Source organism: Melopsittacus undulatus, chromosome 1 (assembly GCF_012275295.1).
Source record: "Melopsittacus undulatus isolate bMelUnd1 chromosome 1, bMelUnd1.mat.Z, whole genome shotgun sequence".
In the NCBI taxonomy this organism is placed as follows: Eukaryota; Metazoa; Chordata; class Aves; order Psittaciformes; family Psittaculidae; genus Melopsittacus; species Melopsittacus undulatus.
In genome coordinates, this window is record NC_047527.1 from 154,770,122 (window position 1) to 154,780,718 (window position 10,597).

Here is a 10,597-nt window from a genome sequence, read left to right on the forward strand (position 1 = left end):
AAGTGTAATGCAAATGAAGTTATGACTTAGGAGTAACCTGATTTACCTCCAAGAAACCAGCCCTCCCCAGAACTATCAAGCACTAAGCTCTATCTTTGGCAATATACATTTTTTAAATAGCTTACTAATTACTTAAAGCATCCGCTCTCAAATAAAGCTAAACATTAACCATATTGGATCCCAGTGGTCAGGTAACTTCATCCATCCCAATGGAAGATAAACACTAGGGGTTTTCACTTGCCCTTATAAAAAAGGGACAGACTTGTAGCAAAAGACAATCTTTGTTGCAAAATACCTTCTTCTGCAGGAAGAGGCACCTGGTTCCCAGTTTCTAACAAAGGCTCTCTGACCCTCTTGGTCTGCATTGTGGGTCTTGTTCCCATCTTGGGCCGCTCAGCCATTTTCTTCTGCAGGTTCTCTCGCCTGGCACGGGTTCTTTCAAGGAGTTTCTGAGCAATCAATAAATCATGTGTTACTACTATGCACTGCAATGGGTGTGTTAGCCAGGAATAGCCCAAATTAAAAACGTTGGAATTTGATATAGCATGTACCAAGATCCACAAGACCAGAAATTTACAGTTAAGGCTACACTAAGACAAGTGCTGCTCTTGGATGTTGCTCACTGATCTACTGTGGCACAATGTGATTGAAACATTCAAAGTCTATTTTTCTGCCTGGCTATCCCCACCTGCACACAAAAATAAAAAAAACCAGGTTTTCTGCACTGCCAGCTACATGTTTTTTTCTGTCTGCCTCCTTTTTCTCACTACGATAACCCCAGATCTTCATACTTCGATTTCACCATTGCAATACCCACAGCTTCTCCTATTTTCAGCAAGTACCTGTTAGACAAAAGGTAGCTCACACTGCAGCACATTCCAAGCTACCTTCTTGCTATCTGGCCAGTGAGTACAGGCTTGCAAGTTACCTGAAGTCTGGCAGACAACAGGCTGCAGCATTTTCTTCACAGGGCCAAGGGTTTGGATGTTTTTACCTAACAACAAATTGCCATGAAAACTGAAGAAGCAGCAAAGTTTGAGACACTTACTCATTTAGTAAGAGGTGAAGCAGCTAGTAGGTTCCAAAGCTCCAGTCATAAACTCAACTAGCATCTCACATCAGCTTGGCTTTCAAAGGAAACCAGGCTAAAGTGACATAAGCAATATCAAAACTAAATAAAGAGACCCTGAAGTAGTCAATCTTGAACTGTCAAGTCTAGCTAGTGGGTTATTTTGACACATTGCTAAAGTATATGGTCAAGTCACCTGATTGACACTAACCCTGTGACAAAACAAACAACATTCAAGTGGTTGCCAAGTGGTCATAAAAAAGTCATTAAATTTGAATTGCGGCTGTAAAAAAAGATTTAAAAAAATGTTGCTATCAATACCTTCTGCATCAAGAGGTGAATTTCTCTTCCTCAGTCATAAATTTTAACAGAAACACTAGAAGTTCAAACTAGCTTTCTTAATAAACAGGCTATTTATCATAATATGTCTGTGTACAGAAGAACATATAAAGTGATACCAATTAAGCTACCCAACAACTTTCTCTTTCATTCCCTACCCATTTGGTATTTGAGTGCTAGGATCATATTCCATACAGAATAGCTGGTTTAGTAAACATAGCACACCAGTAGAAACTGATTCCTTACAGCACCAAGTTTGAAACAGGTTGTCTTGGGGTTTTCTTTTTGCCTTTGTTTGTTTTGGAGTGGGTGGGTGGGGAGAGTGGTGTTTGTTTTAAATTCTGCATTCACAAACCATTATCACTGAGTTTGATCACATCTAAAGGATAATTAGTTACTCCTCTGATCTAGGGGTTAAGGTATTTTGAGACAAGGAACTGTGTGAGTGAATCAATGGTCTTTTTGAAGGGAAGAATATAAACTGCACTTGTTTGGTAGCACGTAAATTATTTTGAGAACTGTGCCAGCCATTAGCTGTCCTGGTGCACAGCAATTAAATCCACATTTCACATTTTTAACTGTCTAAGGCTGAAGTCTTCAACAATGTTCCATTGTAGGGCAACACAGGACAAAAGGAATGTCAAACTCAACAGCTCTTTGTGACCTTTCATAGAAGAGGGGGATTTTAGAGAGAGGAAAAAAAAGGGGGGGGGGGGCAGGCATGAAATACCAGGAGTGCCTTGAATTCAATTTTCATGCTAGTTGTGCCCACAAGTCCCCTTTCCTTTTTTCAGCCTCCAAAAGACAGAGCTACAAAGCACAGGTAACCCCCACTGAAATCAAATCTTACAGGCTATATACACTAACCATTCTTCCTGCACAAAGCTCAGTATATATTCCACAACACTATTCATACAGTTCTATTCAAATGCAGTCACACATTCCTTTCTGTTTTGTTAGCTCAGTAACATGGAGTTTCAGTTGCTACAAATAGGATGTCACTTCCCAAGAATGCATGCCTCTGTTGTCTAACTCCAGCTCCTATTGGCTTTTGGTATCTCAAATTTTCCATGCAACTGCCATAATTCAAACTCTATTACCCACGATGAGTAAGCCAGTCACCAGAAATCAAGACTTACTTTTCAAGTTCCTCAACAAGGTATTTGCTACAAGTACCTTCTCCAAGTGTTCTGAAACTCTGGCTGTCATCAGATACGGTAAATCTATTTCTTTACATCTACACACCTGAGAACTACCAAATGGAAGTTAGAGGATCACGTTTTATATTGCAAAACACCTTCTAAAAATCAGAAAAGTCTTTCCCACTTCAAATGTTGATGGAAAATCTTGGTAATAAAAATGTATGTTTTAAAGAATTCATTTTGCAGCTTTAGAAAAGATTCTCAGGCCCCCATGTGATTACCAGAATTTCTTATACCTTGCTTTACAAGCAGAATGCAGTAAAGGGAGCAAGTTTAGCCATGACATTAACAATTAACCTCAAACTTCACATACACAAATTTTCCCCTGAGCAACTGCATCTCTTATTTCTCTATGGCCATCCTCCATGCTAGGAAACCACATTCTGCTCTAGGAATGTTAGTAAGTACTTCCAAGTACAAAATAACCTAGACTATCCCTAATATTCTGAAGTAACAAAGCCTTTTGTGCAAGAAAGGTGAATTATACAATCAACTATAAACTCAAAGACACAAAGAGTATGCACATTATGATTCTAAAAAACAATCGACTGCACCATCTCCTCTGTGTGTTCTGTATTAACAATCTGGTTAGATTCAGAAGGGTATTAGTTTTTGCTTGTAAGCTGAATCAAAAGAAACATTATTTCAGAACTGTCCTATTTTAAAGCATTCAACTGAGTCTTAAAGCAAGATTGATTTGAGCTTGAATTCAGTGAGACCAGGACAAACTTCATTACTGTAAAGTGATGAGCAAACACCGAATTATCAGCATGCTGTGGCCAATTAAGTCTTGAATTACACTGCTTCACATGATCAGCACTTACAATACACTAATACCAGTTACATTTTTACACAGCAGTGGAATGTCCTCTGCAGCATATCCAGCACTCTTGATAAGGCAACACTCTAAGCACTCCGCAATGCCAGCTAACACCTGAATGCAGTTTACTCAATGGCGTGGCCTCACAGCTGGTCGTTGTTTTTCCAAGTCAGTTACCTACAAGAAGGGTGTGTTGAGGCTGGAATATCTCCCAGCACACCAAACCACTTTGAATTTGATTCAGCCACCTGGACTTGAAGCTTATTTAAGACAAGTCAGATCATGTCAGCCACTACCAATTAAGGAAGAAGGTTTTAGATGTTTATACTTGGCAAACCTTTACATGGGGGTAGGGTAAATCTGCCTTGGTATAACGTATTTAGTTAAAATGTTCAGCTCAATACCTTATGTTCAGCTTTTTAAACCATACCTATGCAGTCACCCTCTTTTGGACACTCAGTTTATTTAAAGCTTGATACACAGACTATTTGCAAAGGGAGGGGACAATATTTCCCCAAAATGCTCCATTTGGGGCTATTTTTAAGGCAGTTTGGGTTTCTGCTTAGGCAGGCTGTTTATTGAAAGCCACCATTACTGCGACATTTCTCAAACCAGTCACAAGACAGCTCCAAAAGGTGTGACATAAAATCAGGGTACAACACAGCATCTTTAATAAACCTCCCACCTTTATACAGACTGAAACTGATCAACTCCACTCATTCTGTTACAACTTTGCCCCTGTAAAACGCAAATGCGCACACACACAAACCCACCCTAATAACAACTTCGTTTCCTCTTTTTTAAACAAAAGAGGAACTGTGCCTGGCAATACACCTGACCAGCGGCAATTCTGTCTAACAGGACGCATTTTAAATCAGATTAAGTTCCTGCACTGCACAAACTTCACGCTCAACTTCTAGACGCGGCAGGCGCAATGCTAGTCAATATCACCCCCATTAGCTTCCAGGGTCCCTAGCTTCAGCCGAGCACCTCATCCGCCAGACACACGCGAAAAGCAAACACTGAAGCACCAGGAAACGCTGTCAAGGACCCGTTCAGGAAAGGGCCTCTCCAGGTCTCTCCTCTCCTGGAACAGACCGGCCGCGCCACAGGCAGCAGCAACCCGAGGGGCTGCCAGGAGTGAGCCGCACACCCCCACACCCCCCGGAGCTCCGCAAGCCGGGACGAGGGGCGCTGCCAGCCCTATCCCACCCCAGGAACCCCCAGCCCCGCTCCGGCTCTCACCTCAGTGAAGGGATCCATGGCTACCGCCGCCCGCAAACACCAACACCTCCACCCTAACCGCTCCCGAGTTTGAATATGAGCGCCGCCGCAACTGCGCATGCGTGAGGCAGTGACGCACCGGTGCTCCCGTTTAGTCACGTTGATTGGCAGCCTGCCCCGCTCGCCCCGCCCCCTGCCCGGCCGCAGGCTGTGGGCAGCGGCAGCTGTGAGGTCTGCCCCCTGCTGGCGGTCATACGCAATTACAATGTAAAATACTGCAGGTGAGAATGTGTATTCCACTGCACAGATCCATCCTGGAATCATCAGGGAATAGTTCCGAACATGTTCTTTCTAATGAGAAATGAAGTTCATTATTCTGATGCCAAAGGAAAGATGAGCAAGATGCTTCCTTTGATTGACAGCAAAATCTCAGTAATACACTCAGACAATAGTGCTAATCACTTGCTGTTGTGATCCTGATACTTATTTCAACACTGGTACTATGATTTCTTAGGATGACATAGAGAGGAGAAGCAAATGTACAGCCTAGGCCACAATGCTGTGCATCATTATTTCTTGTTTATAATTTCATTAGCATTAATTCTTCCTAGTGACTTCAGACAAAGGCTTTAACAAGAGGCAAACAGAGCTTCTTGAGGCTGTGCCACCAGCACACACACCCCTTTCCCATAGCCCACCATGTTTTGCCCTCCAGTGAATCCTGGAGGATGCATGATGCAGGTCTGACTCCGTGTCTTGGTGCCTAAGATGAAACTGGGCTGTAAGAAGCTCCCTTCTCACAAGCCCTACACCAGAACCGCTGTATAAGGGAATCCTGCACTAAAGAAGAGCGATAAGAACATAACATTCCATCCTTTCCTCGTTGATTCTAACATGGAGACCACACTGTGCCCTTGGATTGTCCTGAATATCCCAGCATGCTAGAGAAAAGGCAATTTCACCCCCAGACAATGAATAGAAGGGCTAGCCCATCATATGGCAAAACACAGCAGTTTGGATTAATCTGTATTTTCTACTGCAAATACTACGTAATCAGGAACAATTTTGATGGACAGCATTTAGGATCTCTGTGCCAAACCAAAGCTGATTATATTGCTTTTGTGTGCTCCTCTGATAATCACAGAGGCAACACAGGCTGACATTGTCCAGTAAAGGAATATATTGAGGTCAGGAAGAAGACAGGTTTTATAGGTAATCCAACGTGTGATGCAGATTTAAACCAGCATTGCTCGGAGCACGGCTCTCTTCTAAGAGCCCCACTAGAAAACCAGACGAGCAGCTCAACCAGGTTTAAAGAATGCAGCCACTACAAGCCTGACTTTCACCTGGGACTGTGCTTTACTGCGCCAAAAGGCTCCATTTATTACACTACCTTGGTAAGTGTAGCTGGGGGGAAAACCCTTTAAGCTGGACATTTGCTAGGGGGAAATATGCTGTATTTTCATAAAGTACGGACTGAGTTTCAAATAGTGTGAATTTGATTTGTTCCCTCACTTTTCATGTGTTAAATAAGGGAGGTTCTCAAGAAGATGCTGGCTCCATGAAGGCACCATTTAAAGTTGGAAAAGCACACTGTCATTCATTCTCTGAACAAAACTCCATCCAGGACCATGAAATCTCATCTGCAACAGTAGCATGCTTACACTAGAGGGTGCGAGCGAGACAGGATTAGGGGCTTCTTAGGGGTTTGCTTTGGGAATCTCCTTTTTCAATCTTTGGGGGAAAAAAATGCACATGTGAAGGAAGAAGCAGTTGTTTTTTGAGGGAGAAATAATACCGAGATTGGAACAAACACAATTAAGATGTATCAGGGATGATACTTCCCATACACATGCCCATGAGGGACACTGTCAGTGTATATATTTCACCAGAGACTACATATATAATTACATTGAGGCTGTGTTAAGAGATGAGTAAATATCTGTAATATTTCAGTCTGTTTTTGCTTAAAACTCTATTATGACATGGAAAATAGATTAAGTAATGGAATATGAAAATAAGATCATGACTGCTTGTTAATGAGAGGGACAGAAACGTCCAATGGAACAAGACAAAAGATCAAGGGATATATTATTGAGAACATGTATGTTCTTGTACGAATATGAAAACATTTGCTTTTAACCAACATTATCCCAGCGCCACAGAAGAGTTGACAGACTCCAAAAGGCCCAAAGATAAAGTATGAGCATTTGGGAAAATCCCATTATTTGGGGACAGATTGTCACTAGCCCCGTGCTGCCTGGCTTGGCACTGTGTGCCACAGCAAGCTATCTGTGACTTGCCTGCAGGGGTTTGCACTTGTGCAGGCAGCTTCCTCCGCTCGGCTGCCTGCCACTCCTGCCTGCCTTTCTCAGGAGGAGCCCTGTAGTAACAAGGCATTGGTTAGAGGAGGAGAGGTCAAGAGGGTTATATGGGTCCACCAGTCCATAAGGAGGTGCATGCTTTACCATGACTAACCCAGCTCTCTGCCATAGAAAAGCAGCCTCTTTTTTTCTTACTAGGTATAATTGCATTTGTCAGTGTACAATAGACATCTCTGATTTTTTCCCCTGTATATCAATGGACAACAGTCAACTACATTTGTAGGTTCATATCACAAGGCTCTTACATCACTTTCACTTCTGTGAACTTTACTGCAAGGCTTGCCTACGGTTTGTTTCCCCTTGTTGGCCTGGATTTATGGTATTGAGCCTCCTTAGCATAAAGTGGGAACAAATTCAGTGGATAAATCTGAAAACTGGAGGTGTATCAAGTTGTGCTCTTCAAGGCATCTTAAAATAGCAGTCCCATTGAGTAAGACTATGAGCAAGCAGCACCCACAAGCATGTGCTGCCTTAGCTGTGTACTAGAAACGTAGATCAGCAGTGTTAGACATCTCGGGAGTTTCTAGAAAGAACACAGCTGGAAGGATGGTCATTTGGAGTCACTTGGTCAATGATATTGTTCAGTCAGAGGATCCTCAGCCAGCCAGGAGTCATGAAGTCAGGAAGGGGGGGCTAACCTCCAGACTGTACCTGCTGCAGAGCTTATTGATAATTGGACACAGCAGGTGGTAGCTATAAAAATCATAGACCCTGAGGAAGCAGAAGATTAAGTAGAAGATATACAGCAAGAGATAACTGTTTTAAGTCAGTGTGACAGTTGTTATGTAATTAAATACTATGGATCATATTTAAAGGGCACTTGGGTGGAGGGTCAGCTTTGCATCTTCTGCATGCTGTCCCATTTGATGAGCTACCAGATTGCTACCATGCTAAAGGAGATCTTGAAAGCACTTGACTACCTAACACAGAGAAGAAAATCCACAAGGATATAAAAGCTGCCAATGTCTTATCAGAAGATTCCTAATAATATGCCTGTATTGCTATAAAGATACTCTTCTGCATGCAAGACATGGCAGTATTTTTGACCAGGTGAATATGAAAGGCATGGCCAGGTAAATCTGCAGTTATCTCTGGAAGTAATATTATGTTGAAACAGAAGTACGAGATACATGCCAGGTTCATTTTGTCTCCTAGCAATGGAAACATGATACAAAGACATAGATCTATTTGTATTATGGAACTGTGTTGTTTAAGCTGTATTCCACACTGTGGCTCACCTACACCTTACCATTTGTCCCCATGTCCCCTCAGCTTGCTGCAAGGGATCTGTGCCAGCTGCACTGATGGGCCTCCAGGAATGACAGAGTAGCTCATCTTTTTCCCACTGTCCATCCAACAGACTTGCAAGCTAAGATGCCTTTGAGGTCAAAACTGCTAGATGTACGTTAGATACATACATAGAAATCTTACCATATTGAAATGCTTTGTGATGTTTTTCTTGCCTGAGCTTTCCACCTTATGCTTTTAATCAATGAACGTGACAAACCTTGCTCAGAGCCAAAGCAGCAAACAGAGGCAGGTGGCCTTTTAGCATCCCTCCTCTGTGCCTTCTGCTGCTACCTTTGGCATCCTCCTGGTAGAGCCAGGAGGCAGTATGACCTAACAAAGCCTTCAGGTCATTCTGCAAAGGAAAAATGCTAGTGGGAAAAGAAGATGGAAAGTGGAAGCAGCAGATTCAGTGGGGGCTGAATCTGAGCACAAGCGCTCAGTGAAAAAGGTCTCATGGACACCAGGGAGAAGTAGGCAGGATACAAGAAACATGGAGAGAAGGCACCCATTGGAGAAAGCAAGGAGGGGGAAGGGATGTATAAAATACACATCAAAAGCTGGAGTTACTGATTTCATTGCTATGGCTTCCAAGCATGTATAAAGTTACCATCTCCAAGAGGAGAATTTAGACTCTGTACAGCACAACCAGGGGGGAGATGCTTTATGCTTTATGCTTTAGCAGCAATCTTTCATTCCTTCATCTGCTGTGCTGATTATTTACAGTGCTTGAACTATTTTGGTTTGTTGGGGTTTGAGTGTGTGTAATTGGCACATATCACAAGCAAACTCCAACCCAGCAGTGATAGCTTTGTCTCTCTAAATTTAAACGTGTTGATTCAGCTCCTGCAGTTGGAGATTTGGAGACAAGCCTGTGGGTTCCAGATTCTACAGTTAGCAAAGTACTTTTGAGGGTATTTTAGGTTAAACTGAGTTGACAGAGCATATCTCTTCTCTCTTCCTCAAAGAACTCCAGTTAAAAGGGACATCAAATTTGTCAGCTAGGTGGTAGAAGCGTGTTTCAGAGCTAGGTCTTCATTAACAGACTGAGAAAAATGACACCTCAGTCTTTTCATAATACACCTGTCTTTGTGAGGCAGTAATAAAGTGAGAATATGCACTTGAAACTCTTGTTTTCCAGTCATTGCCTTTGAAGAGTGGTGTGAAAGCAGACAGAGCTCTCTGAGCAGCATCCACTCACTGCCTATGGGAAGGACTCACCAAGTTCAGTAGATTTCCCAGGTAGGGCACAGAAAGGAGTTCTCAGAAGTATCTGAGCTACAATCTGTGGAATTCCCATCTCTGCTCCATGACCACCTGGCCAGATCTTATACCTTACAGAGCAGTGGTATGGAGACAATGTATGTGTACAGTCCACTGCAAGTATAAATTTACTGATGGGTGGGAAGGTGGCAGGCATTTACACTGTTCAGCCAAAGCAGCACACAGCTCCCCAGCTCTCCTCTCCCTGACAGATCACTACATTCACATAATGAATATTGAGCACTGTTGTGCTGTTAAGTCACTTTCAGTTAAATTGCTTTCTCTGTTAAGTGTTGACCATTCAGAGTAGTAAATGCATGAACAGACTAAAATGTATTCTTGTGTAGTACAACTTCAACAATGTCCTTAAGCCTGCATGAGCACAAAATCTTCCTACACCATGCTACATTAACTGGTTACACAACTGTAACTGCTAAGACAGAATAACTTGTTCCTCTTTGATGTGCAACAGGCACTTCAAGACGTGCAGATTACATTTCAAGGAAGGGTTTCACAAGCAAAGCAACAGATTGCAAAACAAGTAGAGCAACAGACAGCCACAGTGTAAAGCATATCTTCTGCTTTAAATTCTGTTTACTACTTACCAGTGTATGACAACCTTCTTCATGGTTATTGCCTCAAACTGTTGCTCTGGTGCAATTTCTGTTCTCCTTAACCAGTGACAACAGGCTCAAGCCCTGCTGAGCTCCCTTGTCCCATGTAGCCGTTTGTCTGCCAGCCTTAGGCTCAGCAGATAATTACCAATCAGATCAATTATCAATTACAGTGATGACAGTCGGTATTTATTAATGCATTGTGGTGCAGTCACTGAATTCAGTGCCAGTTGCACCTGCCGGACTCCAAGGATGCTGTCAAGGGATGATGCCGTAAACCCGTGCTTGTCGCGACCCATCAGGCCAGGCCGTGCCAAGTGAGTGCGGGGCTCTTCGGGGGGTGGGCTGGGCGCAGCTCGGAGCCGCTGGTCCCCCGCGGACCCCTCCCGTGCTCT

At 43.0% G+C, this 10,597-nt stretch overlaps 1 protein-coding gene across 6 annotated transcripts in view; it reads right to left on the reverse strand.

The window, feature by feature from the left end:
• Nucleotides 1-10,597, reverse strand: part of ANLN (anillin, actin binding protein) — an 819,922-nt gene that overhangs the window by 802,330 nt on the left and 6,995 nt on the right. For 4 of the 6 annotated variants that reach the window (XM_034061989.1, XM_034061979.1, XM_034061983.1 and 1 more), the window contains exons 1-2: nucleotides 4,676-4,754; nucleotides 296-449 (exon numbers count right to left, since the gene is read on the reverse strand). In XM_034061989.1, coding sequence (XP_033917880.1) covers nucleotides 296-449; nucleotides 4,676-4,693 — 172 coding nt within the window. In that variant the 5' untranslated portion in view covers nucleotides 4,694-4,754. Of the gene's footprint in view, nucleotides 1-295; nucleotides 450-4,675; nucleotides 4,755-10,193; nucleotides 10,258-10,597 lie in introns of those variants that run through there. The other 2 variants (XM_034061996.1, XM_034061971.1) reach the window with 2 other exon arrangements.